General features: G+C 38.9%; 1 protein-coding gene across 2 annotated transcripts in view; it reads right to left on the bottom strand.

The window, feature by feature from the left end:
* Positions 1-262: 262 nt before the first annotated feature.
* The window catches only part of FAM172A (family with sequence similarity 172 member A), a 419,583-nt gene continuing 398,571 nt past the window's right edge, over positions 263-21,274 (bottom strand). For both annotated transcript variants that reach the window (XM_040622090.1, XM_008700844.2), the window contains one exon: positions 263-4,416. In XM_040622090.1, coding sequence (XP_040478024.1) covers positions 4,274-4,416 — 143 coding nt within the window. In that variant the 3' untranslated portion in view covers positions 263-4,273. The remainder of the gene's footprint in view (positions 4,417-21,274) is intronic.

Below are 21,274 nucleotides of genomic sequence, written 5' to 3'. Positions count from 1 at the left end.
ATGAAATCTGAGAAGGCTCATGTCAGACCACTGACTGCTAAAGACATCACTACATGAAAGATCAGTGGTGTGAAACCTTAAAAACATTGATCCAAATGAATCAATTAAATCAACATTCATGCCTCCTAAGTGCGAGGTTTAAAACTATCATTGTTGCTTTTTTTTTTTTAACTCTACATAGATTTTGAGATAAACGTTGGAATGCTTTGATGGCTACTTCTATTCTCGAATCTCCGTTAATCGACTTTGTGCTATTTCCCTCTTTTCAACATCTTCCACTTGGTGTACGTTCTTTACTTTTAGTACAGTGCATGACAGTTGCAATGCTTTAAATCTAAAACCGCCTAACAAAGCTGACGCTTTAGGTAGGGTAGCTTTAAGCTCTGTGAAGTGTTGATTAAAAACCCTTTCCCAGACTCAAACTGATCTTTTTGGAGATTAATAGAATATTAGATAAAAGGAAGACGAACAATTCAAGAGACTCCCACTCAGTCACTCTATACAAGGAAGGAAGGAAGGAAAGTATTCAATTTTTGAAAGGGAGTACCTCCTGGAGTCTTTTATTTTATATTATTACAGCCCCTAATAAGTAATCATAAAATAACCACCACTATTATCCTTTTTTTTTATTGCCACCCATATTTCAAAGATGAGAATGTCTCACATTCATTTAAAGACATTTTCCCCTACAGAGGCATGGGGAAAGTTTTTGAGAAATTTTTAGACTTTCTGTAATAGTAATTTTTCTTAAATGAAATCAGGATCGCAGGAACCTGTCAGTTTACAGTTATAAACTAGGATTGTAACAGGAGACACACATGTGTTTGGATTGGGACTCCAGATAATCCAGAGAAACATGTGAAAAAATTTAACTTATTAGCCCTGATAATATAGTTAACATATTTTGTCACCCAAACTCTTTCAAAGGAGTTACAGGTTTTAAAGAAAGAAAAGCAGTAAAATAAATGTAAACAGAATATTTTCAGATTAGATGTAATACAACAAGGACCTATGCAGGGACTTGGCAGCCATGTAATGTCACCAGAATCCTTTTGGAAAACACATTTCTTTACAGTATATTAAAGGGTATTTTGTAAAATGATAGCTTAACAATGGGTTCAAATTTCTTTGTAGCTAAGGATATTTTAGATATTAAAAACAAACACCCTAAAAAATGTTGGTTTTGTGGAAGGTCCAAGCCAAATAGCAAGTGACCAAGTGAAGCTAGGATGTTACCTTACAGCAACAGTAATGGTAATAAAAGCAGCTGTATGCTTTAAAACACTGATGAATGCAGGTCCATCACTCTTTTTAGGTTTCTGCTTTTAGTAACCTCTGTACACGAATAAATGAACTTCTGAGCAAGAATAATACGCCGCTGCTTGTTGGGAAAATTGTTTTTATTTTAAAATGGTAAACAGAAATATATAATATATATGAAACTCCTGTGCTTTACTTTTTTTTTCTTTTTGTATAAACAATAATGCAATCCAGGTCGAAGCACAAGGCAGAAACTTGAGAAAACAACAACTATTACAAATAGATTTTCTCTCCCCTTCAAATATCCATGAAAACTTTTAACGGCTGCATGGTTAGATACCTTTATAAAGTTCTAAAGCCAGTATCTGGCTTTTAAGTTTTAACAGGACTATTTTGAATCTCAGATTTATCAACAACTCCTTGCTTCCCATTCTATTTGCTCTAAGAACGGAGTATAATTTTTAAAAAAGTCTACAGCCTAACTTTAAGTCTCTACTCTCCTAAAAACCTGTCTAAAGAAACCAAAATGGGAAGAAGATCAGAGCAGAAATACTGTTAACACTTTTCACCTCCAAGCAGGCGGGCTACTACCCACTGACGGTTGTTACTCCAGGAAAATTCAGGTGGATTCTTTACTACATTTATACCAACAGACGCATAATCAACAGGTTAAAAAAAAACCCTACATTACAAGGAATCTTATCACTTGTCAGTAGGAGGTCTCGATGGTTTGCCTAGCTCTTTCTGGGTTGAGGCAGCTCAGATCCACAAGTAGAAATCCCATTTGCACAACCTAAGTTTGCAAATAGCTCTCTATAGATAGTTAAACAAGGCTAACAACCCAGTAGTTTTAAAGTATTAAAGGCAATTAAACAGTGATTCACTCTAGTTGCAAGTAAAGATTTTCATAAAGAGAAGTGAGAAAACCGAAGAGAAGGAAGAGGAGTGATTTGGTGTCTAAGCTGAGCACATTTACTTTGCTCCAATTCAGGTGCAGAAGCTTTACAAATTTAGCACTGCGCAAGTGCTGATTTAAAAAAAAAAGCAATAAAATTAGTTTTCCTGTGAATACTTTCATATAGTCACAACACCACACGATTTATAACACTTTGAAAAATATATTCAATCCACATCAATTTTCAAATCCTCTCAAAGGAAGGTACCATTATTGTATACAATTCACCATTGCTTATAAAACAGAAAAGATTGCAGACCAACATGCTTGACATTGTTGGGGTTACATATATCAAGTTATCCAGGCATTGGATAAAATGACGTTTTTGATTTTTCCTATATTGTTTCCGCTAAAATAATATCAAAAGATATGTATATATGACTACTGAAAAAAGATCACTTTAATTTGCCATCATTAAAACTACAAGAACGAATTAATGTACTTATATACCAAACACAGATATTATCATTTTTAAAACTTGCTGAAATCGGTTCATAATATAAAAACATTTTATCCATGAGATGGTTATTTTAAGTTATTTTTCTGAGGAGTCAGACAGTTCTAAGTCATTTTGGGTACATTTTATCACGTCCTCAAATAAGGCAGGCATATTGTTGCATATACTTTAAAAAAGGATGAAAAAATATTAAATTCAGACCCTCATCTGCTAGAAACAGAATCTTTACTAGGTAATTAAATTCAAGTTATTAAAAATTGATAATGTTAAGATTTAATATTTGAATTTAAAAGTCAGCAAAATCTTAACTTATTTTAACTCTTACAACATTTCACAGTGTTGGCCAGATATTAGCTGGATTAAAATAACTGTTGAAACTGTAGGGCAAAACCCCACAGAGAAAGTGGACTAATAAAAATTATGCCATTGTATTGAGAGGAGAAAATCTTTCACACCAGGTCTTACTTTCTCTTTCTCTTGGAGCAGAAACCTAAAAGAATCATTTTAGCCCCATTCAGCCTTTTAGAAGGAAAAGGTGGAACAGCACACAGGTTCATTTGCCTGATGACAATAAATACTATCCCTAACAGGGTCTAACTCCACGAAAGCTCAGAAGAGATCATTCTAGTTAGGATTATCAACAAGAACAACACACTTTCTCCACATTAGGATTTAAAAAGCAAAACGAGTGTGCGATCTAAATTACAATGCCACTCAATACACATTGTACATTTAAAAAGTAAAGTCAATTCTAATGATAAAAGTTGGAAATTCCATTGAAAACGGGATCTTTCACACTTAAAAGATTTGCTCATCATTACGTTTGGTTTAAACAATCTCTTCTGAAATTAGAGACTTGTGTAAAATCTCACTCAAATGGCAAGGATTTTCAGCGGTAATGTGTAATCGGTACTTCATAGATTTTTATGCAAAGGTTTTCTTCTGGTTTCGAAATGAAAATAGATTGTAAGAGAACAATTTGCACTCCCAAAACGACATAGTACATCATGGCATTCACGTTCTGAATTTGAATTTGGCTTTTCTGAGGGGGTTGGGGGGAATCTTCCTTTAAAAAAAAAAAAAGAGGCATAAGAGGCTCTTAGGGAAAAACCTACCTAAAATGGAAGTTTGAAATCTAGAATAAAAGTTTGCTTCTGTTCGGAGAAAAAAACTGGACCTGATTGGGGGGGCCGGGGGCCGGTGCCAGTGGCGGCTGCGCTGCAGCGGGCGGTAGGACCGCGCAGACGCCGCTCGCCTCGCAGCGCCGGCGCGGGCTCCGTCAGGGCAATTAGAGGCGCGCCGGCCGCGCCGAGCAGGGCGCTGTCAGCCTTAATCTGCGCGCTGACGGGCAGCGCGAAGCCCGAGCTCAGCCCGCAGGAAGCGCGACCAGTGAACCCATATTGCTTTGACAGTTGCACTCATCTAGAAATAATGCAAAACGCTATTTAGATGTATATATCACGACCCTGTGCTCTAGGAAGAAAACAATCTAATGAGGGGCTGGGAGTCTGCTCGCCGACAACAAGCAGTTAGGAGGCGTGTGGATGCATGCTCGAGTGTGGTGCCTTTGCTTCCCCTCCCCCGTCTCGCTCGTTCTCCTCTTACAGCTCTTCGTGCTTTATTCTGTGGGAGCGCCGCGTCAGAGCCGGCTTGAGGGAGCTGGTCTTTGCCTCTGAGGCTTCGGTGAAGAATTTGAAAATAGACGGGAAGCTCTTCCAGGAAGTTAGCTCGTGACGGTCGGTGCCTGCAAAACACACAGACTGGGTTACGAGGTGGCCGCGCTCGGTGCCAAGGCACAGGCCGCCCGCCTTCCGCCCCTGGAGCCCGACCCCGCCCTCGGAGCCCGCGTCCCCGGCGTCCGGCCCGCGCTCCGGCGCCCGCTCCCCCGCCGGCGCGCGTCTCCGGGCCCCGAGCGCGGCCTCTCCGGGCCACACCTGTGCCCGAGAGTTCACTCTGCCCCCAGGGCCGAGGGCTGTCTCCGTCCGCTCACTGCGCCTCTCTGCCGGCGGCGCCCGGGGCGGCCCTCCGGAGACCTCCGATGTCTCCCGCCCGAGCCCCCTTCCCGCCCCCGAAGCGAGGACGCGCCTGGGACACCCCCCGCGGGTTGCCCGAGGCGCGGCCAGGCGGCCCCGGGGCCTCAGCCCCTCCGGGCCAATCGAGGCGCTCGGAGGGAAGGGCCACTCCCTCTCCCGCCTCGAAACCACCCACTTCCCCAGGCTCCGCGCGCGCGCGGGGATTGGTTTCCCCTGCGCGCGGAATCCGGCTTCTTCACCCACCCGGAGCACCCACGTTTCTCTGCTTCCCAAGAGAATAAAACAAATCGGATTTTTCTTGCCTCTCTCGGAAGCTGTGCTGTTAGACATAATTTGTCTCTGCGAGGTCACTGCGACCAAATTATATGGGATTGCTTCATGAAGGTTCAGATTAAAAAAGAGACTGTGCCTCGAAGTGTCCTAGGAGGCTACATTTTTAAAGATTTTAGGGGACAGTTTTAGAAAAGCTAAAAAAGTGTTTCAAAGCAGTGACTACAAAAAGAGCATCTAGGCCTCCTATTTTGTCACGAGGAATTCAACTTAGAAAATGCAGGTTTAGTTTGTCACTTTACAGGGTTATTTTACTACAGCTTCTGTGGCTAAATTTGATACCGATGTACAGTGTTTTTCCAGGGATGTAGTCACAAGAGCAGATGAGGATATTAATCGGTTTCGACTCCTTGTGATAACGTATCATTTTACCAGTCTCTTTACAACAATTTTTTAATTAAAAAATAAAAATAATAACGAAGACTCTACCATAGAAATAACGAGTGAATAGCTTTGAAACAGTTGAAATCTCTTCCTAGATCACTCAATTATGCAGAGAGATACTGCCTCGAAGTCTTGGGATTCAGGGCCTCTGTCTGATACTTTAACATTGTTAATGATAATTCTTTAGTCTGTAATAGTAGGTCATTGCTATGGTTACTCTACAATGGTGCAACACTTTGCTTTCCCCTTCAGCTATTCGCTGAGACCTGGTAACCACATTTGTTGCCTAGCAACAGTTTTGTGACAGTATCACAATCTGGGAGTTACAACAATAAGGATGCTATGGCTGCAGTCGACCAGAGAGCAGAAAGCTACAGTCTGTGCATGGGACTTAGATGTGGGAGCTGGCTCTACTAGAGAACCCCTCTCTTTATAGGTATCCTCACAAGGATGCTCTCTATCCTCTTCTCTGCAATTTGGCCTTATGAACCTTCATTGGGAACTATGATCCAGTATTGAAATCATATCCTTGAGAAATATCCTCCAACACTACCATATTCAGATTAAAAAAATGAGGTCATTTCTCTATCTGCTTACTCATTTTGGGCAAATTTCAATGTTACTCAGTGGGAGAGAGAGAGAGAGATGAGTGTAGGTTTATCCTGGCAAATCCTAAATGCCTGACTTGATTTGGACAAGTCTTCATAGAATTCTTGGGGAAAAAAATTATATATATGCCTGCCCGATCAATAGGTGTGCAAACTTTCAAGTTCTTCAAAATATATGTAACATCCAGATATTTGTTATTATTATATTTTTCACCGATTTAGTCATATAACAGTCTTAAAGAATTCTTTTGAATTTGGAGGCATTTATATTCTCCAAACTCAAGTAAGCAGTTCTAGATATGCTCAGACAAACCTACTTTGGGTATATTTGAAATGGGCCTAGTTTCTGGATAGGTTTATGAAATTCCTGTTCCTATTTCTATGGTGTTTGAAAATCTAGTTTTACTTCAATAATAACTAATTGCACTTATAATGATAAGATACTTTAAAATCAAGTGATTTCTTCCTTTTCAAAGACTGTTCTCAGATGCATACTACATAGCAACATCCATCCCCAAAAACAATGAGAAAAGAAAGAAAGAAGGAAAAAAAAAGGTGTTAATTGTCTTCTTTTCCTTCTCATTTCCCTTGCTTCCAGACTCATTTGGCATTTCCTCCACAGTGATCACACTTACACTTACTAGTGTTACCAAGGCTATGATCAATTTGTGAGCTTTCTCAGGGAATTCTTCTCATAATTCCTCCCACCCCTTGAAAACCAATTCAATCTAGGAATCTAGAGGGACCTAAGGAGTCAATGGTCTGAAGCAATTTTAACTCCTTTATTTTTTCTTTCCTGGTGACAATCTTTCTGAAGGATGAACAAATTTCCCTGGTGATAAAATCACTACAAAGGCTTTTTAGTTTTAGCTTATGATGACTCTCTGCTTGATTAGTCCTGGGCTGAAAAGACCAAAGTCCCTGAGATAACTGAGTACCCGCACTGGCTCTCAACATTTACCTCTGCAATTTAAGAGTATAAATAATGAGAATGTGTGCTCTGTCAGAGGAAGGGAAATTGCTGGGAGTAAAGGTAATAAACAAAGTGAGTTAGAAACTGAACTACAAAGGGGCGCCTGGGTAGCGCAGTCGTTAGGCGTCTGCCTTCGGCTCAGGGCGTGATCCTGGCGATCCGGGATCGAGTCCCACATCAGGCTCTTCCGCTATGAGCCTGCTTCTTCCTCTCCCACTCCCCCTGCTGTGTTCCCTCTCTCGCTGGCTGTCTCTCTGTCACATAAATAAATAGAAACTGAACTACAGAGAACCAAGTGGGGGTGGGAGAGGTCTCCCTAAACTAAGGAGGTAGTAAAGTGAATATTTTATACAAAAATGGCTTTCTTTTCAAAAATTTTCAAAGTAGGTTTTTAATAATTTTATTAAAATAGCAGTTGGAAGTTAGGTAATTGTATTTCCATCTGGGGCTGCACATATACATTTCAAGAACATGTCTGGAGACCATTTTCGAAAAGTCAGAGCCAAAGTTCAATGAAAATATTTACAAATTAATATGACTATCTACCCATAGCAATACTTAGAGAATGGAAACTTTTTTTTAAAAAAGATTTTATTTATTTATGTGACAGAGAGACAGCCAGCGAGAGAGGGAACACAAGCAGGGGGAGTGGGAGAGGAAGAAGCAGGCTCCCAGCAGGGAGCCCGATGCGGGGGGCTGGATCCCAGGACCCCGGGATCACGCCCTGAGCCGAAGGCAGACACTTAACGACTGAGCCACCCAGGCGCCCCTACAGAATGGAAACTTTTGAGAGCAGCTTTCTAGTAGTTAAAAAATATACCACTTTAGGAACAACTATTCCATCAGGACAGAAACACTAGACCATTACATTATTTATTCATAAAAGGATATAAAAGTGGAAAATTCAGGTCAACCAAAAAAGCAGCCGTTTATTGATAAACTGCAATGATGTGTAGGTTAATATGGAAAATCATTTCAAAATAACATAACTAACCATGTTATTTGAAGGATATAAACATGATTCCTAGTCTTTCCTCTAGCACAACTTCACCTAATCAAAAGCTCCTCTTTTTAGGGACTATGACTTGTTTCCACTTTTCAGACCCCCATTTTCCTTATCTACAGAGGTTCCCATGGTGTAGGGAGTAAAGGGATTCCTATGTCAAAAACCCGCATGTTGACAGGGAAAGATTTTTGTATCTTCTTGAATTGGCAGGCTTGTTCTTTCTGGATAATTCACCTTTGGGGCAAATTCAGTTTCCTAATCCATAGAATCAATTCAGTATCAAAATAAAAAGTACGAGGTCTCAGTGCTTCATTATAAAAAAGTGCCTTTGTTCAGTCTCAATAAATGATTCTTAATGGGCATGGTAGTGGCCTCTGGGGCATTTTGGAAATTCGTAGGGATATTTTTGGTGGTCAAGATGTTTGGTAAGAACTATTGGCGTTTAGCAGAAGAAGGCCAGGGAAGCGGGAAATCTGCAATTTGCGGTCAGTAGAGCACAATGAAGAATTATTTTGCCTCTCATATGGTTTTTTTCTTTTAAATATCTTATTTATTTACTTGAGAGAGAGTGAGTGAGTGCGTGCGCAGAAGTGGAGGGAGGGGCAGAGGGAGATGGAGAAGCAGGATCCCCACTAAGCAGGGAGCCCCACATGGCCACCCAGGCACTGCCCACATGGTTTTCAAATGTTCCACCGGCTATTCATGTAGTTGAAAACCCTGTTTATAATTATATGGGCTTAGAATTTAGATGTGTTTAACAAATACTCTCAAAGTACTTTTGGCATCATTTTAACACATACGGAATTTTCTAGAAATCCTACTGCCACGTAAGTTGAAGGAATTTTTTACTTTATGTTGTTCAGAATATTAATAAGCAGGAGTGGTTTATATAATTACCAAGAGTGGTTTCCATATGAGAAAAATCTCATCACTGATGGCATCACTGCCCACAGAATTTGAGTTGCCGACAAACACACCCGCATCAGCCTGCATCTGTAGTTGTTGAACCTATGGTGATTTTATGTACAGGACCAAGTATCTGATTGCTATGTCTTATGTAGATTTTCTAGAGCACTTAAAATATTGATATGCATAGTATTTTTATTATGAGTTACTTTTATTCCTTCTATGTGTTAACTAGAGCATTATAATAATTTAGCTATCTTATAAGTAGGTGGATCATATTATCTTTAGAATTCATTTCAAGATAGTAAAAGCACTACGTAATATTTGTTTTAATGGAAGGTAGTTAGATGATCAAATGTCAGCTTAAATAAAAATGGATAGTTAATTCTTTTTTTATTATATTAGAGATTAATTTTCCCTATAATCCGAACCCTACTCTAGCCATCTCTTTTATCCTATCCAGAGTAGAAAATGCCTTTTATTTCTCTTAATGTTTCTTCCATAAATATTGTTTGTCAATGATGTTGTTCACTGTGAAATAACCAAAAGGCAAGGGACAGGGGATCTTCCATAAAATACTACACTGAATATTTATCCTTTACCTACACCTGTTTTAAAAAAATGAACTGTAGCAGATTTCAAAGTGGTAAAGACAGCACAAATGGTCAAAAGGATTAGAAACTGAAAGTATGAAGTATGAGACTGTAAATCAAATGAGAAAAATCAAATTGCTAAAATGTGTCATTTGTTTTCCCCAAAGACTACATATTTTAAACAAGTGTCTTGTAATGGAACCGAGAAAGAGGGAGGCTACATCTACATAATAGCATTTAGAAATTAAACAAAACATGGGTGGAAATAGCACTGAGAGTGGAACGCTCAAAGAATAGGGTAAGAGAGAAGAAAACATTGCTCTATGTTCTGTCTTGTCTATTCCCTTTACTTCTTCCTGTGATGACTTCAATCCAAGTGTTTCTTGCAAGTCTGCCTTGTCCACACTCCTCTTCACTTGATCTTAGTGCTTACATTTTTTTGGGCAAAAACTATGCCAAAATATGCTAGTGAGTTAGCTGCCAAAATCCTGATGTTTACTTTGGCAGATGTAGACTAGTCTGAAGCTGTACCTCATTTTATGCAGTAGATGTCTTAAAAACTTATATGTAAATATAATTTCTGTAAATAGAATTTCTTTAAAGGAAGAAGTGGGTTATTTACCTCTTCAACGAATCTTTTAATAAAGTGAAGAAATGTCTGGGAAAGCAAATAATCATTCTTCAAGTGATATTACACACACACACTATACACACCACACACATCAAATTTGCCAGAGATGAGGTTTACTCATATAATGATGGGCAGTTTAAGTTCTTACCAAAGAGATAATTTAGAAGAATTTCTTGGTCAGCTGTTTGCTATTCTAATTATTGCTAGTCGCCTTATTTTACATGGTCCTAGACCAAAAGGTCATGGAATAATTTCAACAATCTATGCATAATGTACATTTTACGGTCTGCTTTAGAATAGGGAATATAACTGTTGACAGAGTCACTTTTGAATGCAAATATAATTTTTATGTCTTTGTTTTGGGGCACGGGAAACTAGCACGTGCCCCTACCCTCTCACTGACATTCCCCAATCCCTTCCCCCCTACAAAAAAAGAATATTTTTTTAAAAGCAAAAGGTAATGAATAAATTTTGTTTCCTAAGATAAAGGGGAAAGGAAAAAAAAAACCTAGAAAGATATGAAACATTAATATTAACAAGATAACATGTCTATGATACCTTCAAAATGACAAGGTTTGATTTTAAAAATTGATCTTTAACAAGAAAAAGAAATATGGGCAATTAGGAAGTAATGAAGACCCTGTCAATATAGCTATGTTGATAATAACAGGTAAGGGAATTCTTGAGAAAATCTAATTTATAAAAATCAAGAGGTCTGTAATATGCATTATTGAGTCCCACTGGGATTAACTAATGAACTTATGAGCTCACCAGCAGTTATTTTTAGAGAGTTATAAAGAATTAGAGAAATACCAGAGCACTGAAAAGTAATGTGCCTTCTAAAAAGAAATAAAATATAACTACCAAAATTCATTTTAAAATGAATTCTAGAGCTTCTAAGGAGAGCATCATTAACCCCCCCCCCGCCAACTTACCGATATTTGAACAGAGAAGGGCTCGTAATGGAGACTCTCCTAAGTTAGAAGGTGAAAGTGTGAGACTCAGCCACTGTTGGGAGTAGTAAATGGAGTGGGGTGGGCTGTTCATTGGGACGATGCGAGGGAAATGCCAAGAGCAGCCTAGTAAACATGCTGCATCGCCTTGTTAAAGAACTTGTGTAAGAAATAGGCAAATCTCTTTCCATTGCATGGAAAATGCAATACTGGCTAAAGCTGAAATTGTGTTGAGACCTGAAGGCAAGTTGTCAAGCTTAACCAGAAATAACAGACAGGCTGGAACAAAGACATAAACTCAGTGGTAGAAACCTTTGGGTCATTTGCAGCTTCTGAGCATCCTGTCCTTTCCTTTAGCTTCTTTTCTAGATCTCTCATCTATGGAAGGGGAGTCGGGGGTTGGGTATGGCATCTTAAGACCCAGGAAACAACTCTGGGCAGCAAACTTATTCTTAGGCAGAGTAGACAGCTTGCAGTAGCTATGGGTCTCTGACATTGAACCTGGAAGACCTCTCTCCAATCAACTGCCTAGTCAATAAAAAATGGATACATTTTTATTGCTTCAATTGCCTATCAAACACAGACAGCTGGTGTAGAAGTGCTTTCTTTGGTTTTATTTTTTTTAAGGATTTAATTAATTAATTAATTTGAGAGAGAGAGAGAGCATGCACAAGCTGAGGGAGCAGCAGGCAGAGGGAGAACTAGGTTCTCCGCTGAACAGAGAGCCTGACATGGGGCTCCGATCCCAGGATCCTGGGATCATGACCTAGCTGAAGGCAGATGCTTAACCGACTGAGCCACCCAGGAGCCCCTTTGGTTTTAATTCTTGTCTCATGTACTACTCCTACTGTTGCCAAAAGGCCTGACCTCCAGGGATACTGTTTCCCTTTAAAATTTGAGCCTAGATGTGGGCAAACGTTCCCTTTCTCCAGTTTCCCTTTGTCATTTTCCAAAATAACTTTACTAAGGGATTGTAAGAGGAGAGAGCCCTGAATAAGGGAATTAATGCAAAGAACCTAAAATATAGTTATTTCTGTAAGTGCAGGTTCCTAATTCTATTATTACTCCCAACACAATCATCAGCAAAGAGCTTTACTGGGCTCCATTTTAAACTAGCGCTCTGCCCAACAGGGCTGGTATAACCTGACAGGTATCTTGTCAGGCTTCCCTTTCTCCTGGCTTCTCTGTCTTTTACTAGATAGGTATCTATGACTGATGGCTGCTAGTCTGACTCTGCATGTATCAGGGGAAGGTGAGGATCTGGGGCGAGGGAAGGAAGGGAGGAAGAGAGAATGAACTGCAAAATACTTTCCTTATTTCAAAACCGAGCCAAACCAAACCAAACCAAACCAAACCATTTACTAGTTCAAATACCCAAATCTTTTGTGGTCCTCCTTTCTCAACCGTGGAGTCTACTCTAAATGATATATTTTGTGGGCAGAGAGTTTTCCCAGAGGTTCCGAGAGTGATTAATTTATACATTCATACATGTATTTATATTCTTGGGGCTGAGGATGCGGTGGCGAGCAAGACGTATAAATGCCCCACTCTCGTAGCACGTGTGCTAGTGCAGATGACAGACAATAAACAAGTAAACCAGCGAACAGGATAATTTTGGAGAGTCAGAACACTGTGAGGAAAACACAGCAAGGGGATGTGAAGAGAAAGAGGAAGGAAGATGCGGTGGGACGAGGAGAGATGGCCATCGATTCAGATGAGGTGAAGACTCCTGACCTGAGACCTGAATGGCAAACCAGACAAAGGTCGGGGGCAGAGTGCAGGAGGCAGGGCTCTGGAGGAACAAGAGCAGGGGCTCTGAGGAGGAAAGAGCTTGTCACAGTTGAGGAACTGAAACGCTACAGTGACCGGAGCACTGTGGGTGAGGGGGAAGTGGTAGAAGATGATTCAAAGGTGGGCAGCCTCCAAGCCATAGGAGGCATCGAAGGCCACAGTGAAAAGTTTGGATTTTATTCCAAGAGCAGTGAAAGGGCTGTTTGCAGAGTTTTAAGCAGAGGAGAATTAAATCTGACTTGTATTTTAAGAAAGAATACAGGTCGGTATGTGAATGGTGAATGGATTATGGGGAGTTAGAATGAAGGACTGCATTTATCGACTCCACCCACCTCTAGAGCATTCTCTGGGACACACTCTTCTACACACTTTGGAGTATAAAATCCACTTACTACTAGTTCACATAAATAAATTAATGATATAGTAATAGTAATATGCAGTACGAATTGAAAGAGACTAATAAAATAGTATTTCTAAGAACTGAAGACAAAATGGAGTTGAAGTAGGAAAAGCATTTTCTTAACAATTTTGCTCTTGTGATTTATGCTCACACCTCTGCTTTCTCAGCCCTTGGAAGCACTGTTCTGCGTGGTGGGAAGGTCCTGGGAAGGGGAATACGCTGTCACTGCATTCCACTTCTGCAAGCGGTCCCAAGGAAACTGTTGGGCTTATTCCCCATGGAGGCTTTTCCACTGAGTTCTTCATTTCTCTGAATGGACACAACATTCTCTTAACTACTCCAGCTCAAAGCCTCTCAGCCATCTTTAATTCTTCTCCACGCTTGTTTGCGGTTTCCTGAACCAGTTACCAAATCCCGACAATTATACTTCAGCAAAGTTTTTCCAATCTCCTTCTCCCTTTCTAGTTCCTCGGTTATCACTTTAGATTTAATGACCTATCATTTAGAATCTTGACACTTCCTCCCAACTCATTTCATTGCCTTCGACCTCTCCTCCCCTATTTTGTACCCCACCCGCAACCAGATGAAAAATTCTAAAGTATCATTTGTGTCATATACCTCTTTCTCTGTTCAAAAATATCCAACAGCTGTCCATAATATATTAAATCAAGTAGAATTTCCTTAATATGGTTTCAAGCTCTCCATTCTCTGGCTCCAGCCTTCTTTTCTGAATTTATGTCTCAATTCTTCTGTAAGTATCCCCTATTCTCCTAGGCCCTGCTCAATCGACATTTTAAAAACTTTTCAAAATCTCGGGTACTGGACATCTGTAATTCTGAAGTTCAGCCAGAGAAGAAATTATCATTGTAAAGTTTTGAAGAGGCCGGGGTCAAACTTTACTCATTTTAAATGCAGATTGATAAATATACCTTATGTTGAAGTAAGTGTATGTTAGCTTTTGGAGTTAAGAAATAAATTCCTCTAAAATTGGAATATAATGACAGTTGGATACTCTATAACTAAAAGCTGAAGGAAGTAGAATGTTTTCCCTGCTCTCTTCAAAAAACTGACGAGGTGATGATCCATAGTCCATTAGCAACTAGTTGATAAGCACTGACAAATACTCAAAGTATCTTCCAGATCTCTTTAGCTAAAACGTTGTGCTTATCTAGTAAATACAATTTGATAGCATCAAAAGAGGTTTAGATAAGTGTCAGAACTGAGAACTCTTAGAAAACTTCAACTGTAATTGTTCGAGAGCTTGTATTCCCAAGATGGAGTTGGCTTGGTCTAAATTTAGATGCAGACAGAAACATACCAAATATAAAAGAGTAAAGACATGGAAAGCACCCTGGATAAAATTTTATCCAACAGTTTCATTTCACAGGTAAGAAATCTTAAGTTAAGAGAGGCTGTGATAGGCCGAAGGCACACAGACATTTCGTCCTAAGATAGTCAATATTTACAAATCGGTAAAACACTGGAATAGTAAAAAAAAAAATTCAGAAGATGTATGTCTGATTGCTTTAAGATCCAGTTCAATATTTATTTCCTCTAATAAGCTGTCTTTGGTTAGCTTTACCCCATTGTAGCTACTCCCTTTCTTCATGTGTAGTAGTTTGTAGATAGTGTATACTACACTCTCATATACCTGTTCTGCTTAACCAGTTATTTCATGTATGAAAAATACCTTGCTTTATCTCCAAATCCTTTGGTGGAGGGTAATGCTTCAAAACATTTTATTCCAGAAATCATGGTGAGGATTAACGGATGTTTGTTATATATATAACTACCTGGCACAGAATTCACCAGAAAACTGATGCTTATTAAATGCTATTAAAATATAATAAAGCATGGAATCATAAGCCTTTTCTGTGGTTTTTACACTATCTTAATAGTAATTCCCATTTTGAAAGTAGGGGCATACAGAAGATCATGGCAGCAAAAACTTGCGAATTTAGAAAGCCAAGTGCTACTGGTATTCTGAATACATAGATAAACTACTATAGGAACTTTTGTAACCACACCATCATTTGTATTGCTTTGTCAGGCTTTCAAAAGCAGATATGTTTGTTTTGCAGCCAACAGAAGGAGGAACAAAGCAGAGAGGAAGGAGGAAAGTAGTCATTACAGATTGCCCGAGTCACTTAAATTATTTGGAATTATACTAAAGCCTATAGGCCAACCTGGGGAGAACTGATCTATTTACAACATTGAGTCTTCCAATCAATGAACATGACATATTTTGTCACTTATTTAGATCACCTTTAATGCTTCTTAATGAGGCTTTATCATTTTCAGATTAATTAAGCTGTAAGTATACTTTCTGAGATGGTTGTAGATTGACAGGCACTTGTAAGAAATAACAGATTCATCCTGTGTCCCTTTCATACTTTTCCTCAATAGTAGTGACTCGTAAAACCACATTATAATATGACAGTGCTCTAGTTAAGATACAGTAGCCATGCTCACTTCCCTTCCAGCCCCTCCCTCACCCCTGGCAGCCACTAATCTGTTCTCCATTTCTATAATTTTGTCATTTCAAGGAAGTTATATAAATGGAATTATACAGTGTAACATTTTGGGATTGGCTTTTTCATTCACCTTAGTTCTTTGGAGATTTATCCAGATTGTTTTGCATCAATAGCTTGTTCCTTTTTATTGCTGAGTAGTATTCCATGGTATAGATGTACCACAGTTTGTTTAACCACTCACGTGTGGAAGGACATCTAGGTTGCTTCCAGGTTTTTGGCTATGATGAATAAAGCCACGATAAACATTCATGTACAAATTTTTGTGTGAGATAATCTTCATTTTTCTGGGATAAATGCCCAAGAGTGCAACTGCTGGCTGTATATTAGTTACATGCTTAGTTTTTTTAAGAAACTGCGACACTATTTTCCAGAGTCACTGTACCACCAGATGGTCAACCATGTCAATGTAACTGAGTTCCAGGAAAAACTTGGACACCAACGCTTAGGTGAGCTTCCTTGATTTGCAATACTCCCTGTGTATTCTCACACATTGTTGCTGAAAGAAGACAGCACTGTTTGTGACTTGACTTGAAGAGGACCACTGGAAACTCATCCTTGGAACTTTGCTACGCCGTGCCTTACATGTCTCTTCCTCGGCTTTAAAAAAAATATATTTTATTTTTTATTTGTCAGAGAGACAGGGAGAGAGAAAGAGCACAAGCAGGGGGAGTGGCAGGCAGAGGGAGAAGCAGGCTTCCAGCTGAGCAAGGAGACCGATGTGGGACTCGATCCCAGGACCCTGGGATCATGACCTAAGCCGAAGGCAGACACTTAACTGACTGAGCCACCCAGGTGTCCCAACCTTGACTGATTTTAATATGTACCCTTTTGCTACACTAGACTGTCATTGAGAATATAACAGCTTCCAGTGAGTTCTGTGAGTACTTCTGGCAAATGATCAAAACTGAAGGTAGTCTTAGGGACACCAGTTGCAATTGGTATCAGAAGTGACAGTGTTCTTGGGGACTCTAGAAGTTTATATCTATGGGGGCGCCTGGGTGGCACAGCGGTTAAGCGTCTGCCTTCGGCTCAGGGCGTGATCCCAGCGTTATGGGATCGAGCCCCACATCAGGCTCTTCCGCTATGAGCCTGCTTCTTCCTCTCCCACTCCCCCTGCTTGTGTTCCCTCTCTCTCTGGCTGTCTCTATCTCTGTCGAATAAATAAATAAAATCTTTAAAAAAAAAAAGAAGTTTATATCTACAAAAAATCTTGCTGGGATCTTGAAAGGAATTATGTTAAACCTGTGCATCAATTTGGAGAGAAATAACATCTTTACTATGTTGAGTGATTGAATCTTCAAACATGATATACTCCTTAGCTTTGTTTTTCAGGACTGCATCTTTGTTGACACTACCATAAATGGGTCTTTAACTACTTGTTGTTGGCATATAGAAATACAATTGACTTTTGTATAATGATTTTGTATCCAGCAACCTTGCTAAATTATACATTTCATCCAAAAGATTTATCTACAGATTTTGAATTTTCTACATAAACAATCATATCATATGTGAAAAACTTCAGTTTTTTTCCTAATTCTTACAGCTTTTATTTCCTCCAGATATAAATTAAGGAAAACTTTTTATTTTATTTATTTATTTATTTATTTATTTATTTATTTATTTATTTATATATTTTTAAAGATTTTATTTATTTACTTGACAGAGAGAGAGACAGCCAGCGAGAGAGGGAACACAAGCAGGGAGAGTGGGAGAGGAAGAAGCAGGCTCATAGCGGAGGAGCCTGATGTGGGGCTTGATTCCAGGACTCCGGGATCACGCCCTGAGCCGAAGGCAGACGCTTAATGACTGAGCCACCCAGGCGCCCCCTTATTTTTATTTTTTTAAAAGATTTTATTTACTTATTTGACAGAGAGAGAGATAGCCAGTGAGGGAGGGACCACAGCAGGGGGAGTGGGAGAGGAAGAAGCAGGCTCCCAGCAGAGCAGGAAGCCCAATGCGGGGCTTGATCCCAGGACCCCGGGATCACGCCATGAGCCAAAGGCAGATGCTTAATGACTGAGGCACCCAGGTGCCCCTAAGGAAAACTTTTAAAACAGCCTCAAATGTATTTACACCACTATTTATTGAGATGAAATATCACATGAAGCAAATTGTTATAAACAATATAAAACTGGCATTAAATGACCACATTTTCTATTTTGATTGATTTCTTGATGTTAGACTTAGCAAAGACCTAGCTCTGTCAGGTAATGTCATCTAGTTGCTGACTGTTGGTCATGAAAGCTGTTACCTTATAAAAGACACTGACAGCTTCTGGAGTGTCAGTAATGCTCCTAACAATGTGATTTCTTTTCATCCTAGTTAGTAATGTAGAAATAGACTATTTTTCAGCCTCCAAGTCTAGAGTTGTCCTCATGCTGTGCGGTAATACTTTAATTTCCTTACCAGTTCTCTTCCCCAAAGATTTCCTCTTTGAATATTTTAAGAGAAAAAAAATCCCAGGATGCAATTGCCTTGCACATGGCAAGAATCTTTAAAGAATCCTGAACTTATTGACACAACAGCATTAATAAAGAATAACATCTTCCATTAAGATAAAGATGCACTGATTTTTAATTAAATACATATATTCACAAATATGTAAACATAGTAAATTCCTACTACGGGCTAATTTAGAAAATGACATGGAAACATATTAGACAGGACTGATTACTAAGTATCATATAATATTTTATCATATAATATTTCAGATTATCAGGATAGGGAAAATTCATGAGCACTAAATCAACATTAAGTTCCCCTAGGGACTGATTTACAATAAAGATTGAACAGAACCAGATATGGCTAAACAATTACTAGAAAGAGTTATGAAAAATATTTTCAATTGTAATCCTTACAGCATTTATACTGAACTTATCCTAAAAAAAAAACTTATCAAAAAAAAAAAAACAAACAAAAAAAACAACTCTAACTTTTGTCCAGAAGACTTTAAGGCTGAAATCTTTCATTATTGCTCAAGGAACTTTTTCTCAGGAATTAAGTTTACTTCTGGGTTTGTAAAAATTTCTTTCTTTCTTTCCTTCCTTCCTTTCTTTCTTTCTTTCTTTCTTTCTTTCTTTCTTTCTTTCTTTCTTTTTCTTTCTTTCTTTTCTTTCTTTCCCTTCCTTCCTTCCTTCCTTCCTTCCTTCCTTCCTTCCTTCCTTCCTTCCTTTCTTTCTTTCTTTCTTTCTTTCTTTCTTTCTTTCTTTCTTAGAAAGAGACAGATAGAGGAAGGGGAGAGGGAGAGAGAATCTTAAGCAGGCTCCACACCCAGTGCAGAGCGGGACTTGGGGCTTGATCTCGACCCTGAGATCATGACCCAAGCCAAAATCAAGAGTTGAACACTTAAACTGAATGAGCCACCAGGCACCTGTAGGTTTGTAAAAACTTTTAATTGAGATTTGAGATGCTGTAATGGATGAAAGTATATTTTACATGTGTTACAGAATTTGGCACATACATATTAATCCCACTTCTTTGTTTTGTATACTGGCTCTAAGTAACATTATAAATTTAATTATAAATACAATAAAAAGTTCTCTCTCCTAAGTATTTTATTTATTTAAATATTTTATTTATTTATTTTATGTATAGAGAGAGTTCTGAGAGTCTATATAGGGGAGGGGCAGAGAGAGGGGAAGAGAGAGAATCCCAAGCCGACTTCACAATGGGCCCAACGTGGGGCTTGAACATGCCACTCTTAATCTCAGGGTCATGAGTTCAAGCCCCATGCTAGACCTAGTACTTAAAAAAAAAAATAGCCCACAGAATGTGGAGAATTTTAAAAATTCAATTTTAAGCTAGTAGGTTTAAAGTTGTGGTATGGTTGTAATATGTATTCTTAGTAATTACTATCATCATGAAGAAATAAAAGTTAAGGAGCGCCTGGATGGCTCAGTCAGTTAAGCATCCGACTCTTGGTTTTGGCTCAGGTCATGATCTCCTGGTTATGGAACTGAGACCCACCTCCGGCTCTGAGCTCAGCATGGAGTCTGCTTCAGATTCTCTCTCCCTCTCCCCACTGCTCACTCCCTCTCTCAAATACATAAATAAAATCTTAAAAAAAAAAGAAGTAAAAATTAAAACTGAGTATTTCCTTTGTTCCCGGCATGGCACTAATAAGCACTTTATCACACTAACTCATGTAAACCTGAGAATAATTTTTACAAAGCAGGTAGTGTTGCCCTCATTTTGCTGATGAAAAAACTGAAGTCGAAGAGGTTATGGAGCTTGCCAAAGGTCACCATGCTAGTAAATAAGAACATAAGCTCTATGAAGGTGGGAACTTTGTTTTGTTCACCCTTTATTACTACTGCCTAGAACCATGCCTGACACCTAAAAGCCTCCGGATAAATATTTGTTGAAAGAGTGGAGGCCAAATGCCAAACTATTAAACTACAATACAGGGCTACCAGGGTATAAGCCAGTACATGGTTTCAGTGTAAGGCAGCTGATCCCTTACTTCTTAAAGTAATGAGCTCTACTCTGTTGACTTCTTGTTTTGGTAAGTTAAGTGGGAAATTGATAGCTATCTTTGGTATGCCCATGTAGACTCTTAGAAGACATTTTGGTGTATTCAATATTTTCTATTTTTCTATTCTTTTCCTGAGCTTGTAAGCTTAACTAGATCAAAGTGGTTTAAATGGGTTTAAATACTAAATGATTCACCTAATTTTTTAGGATAAATATTCTATATATATATATATATATATATATCACAATATAGACTGAATCCTGTAAAGGGTTCAGGAGCGTTCACAATTACCCTCTGTTGACCAGAGGGGGATAAAACTGGAACATATGGATGCGTCAGCAAAAGAATAGCTCAAATGGGAAAGCACTTTTCTTACCAGTAGGTAACCAGTCTACCATAGGCAAAAAAAAGAATGCAAACATTTAATGTATTTTCCTGTTTAATTTCTGTCAACTCTCTTCTCCTTTCCTCATTGCCTCACAGATTTAAAAGTCAGATGAAAATCTGCTGTAAGACCCAGCTTTCCTGGTTAGATTTTTATAGGTGGGTGTTAAACAGAAGTTAGCATAGGAGCCAAGTCACCAAATAAAATGACCATAATGACCCATGCCACAGTGATAACATGGAAGCAGTTAATTCAGCACAGAAAATAACTACTAAAGTCATAGGTTAGCCCAGTACTTTTAAGAAATCTGTGTATCTGTTCTTTCTTTATATCCATATCATTATCTTTTTTGCTAAGAAAGCACCATTTTGAATGTGTCTTGCTGAGGGAAGATGAGCATTTGCTCTCAGCTGACTATGGATAGCAATCTTTCATAAACCATAAATGCAAACCTGCTGGAGAAAAAGCCTCAAGGTCAATGCTTCTAAATTCAGACAGCCAATCAATAGGTCATTTCCTAAACATGAGGTTTCTGTGCAACCACTCCAGAGCAGTATTTTTAACAAGAATATTTTTTTCCCAACATAGTGCAATAAGC

Source organism: Ursus maritimus, unplaced genomic scaffold (genome assembly GCF_017311325.1).
Source record: "Ursus maritimus isolate PB19 unplaced genomic scaffold, ASM1731132v1 scaffold_5, whole genome shotgun sequence".
Classification (NCBI taxonomy): Eukaryota; Metazoa; Chordata; class Mammalia; order Carnivora; family Ursidae; genus Ursus; species Ursus maritimus.
This window is presented reverse-complemented; position numbering and strand designations above follow the sequence as displayed.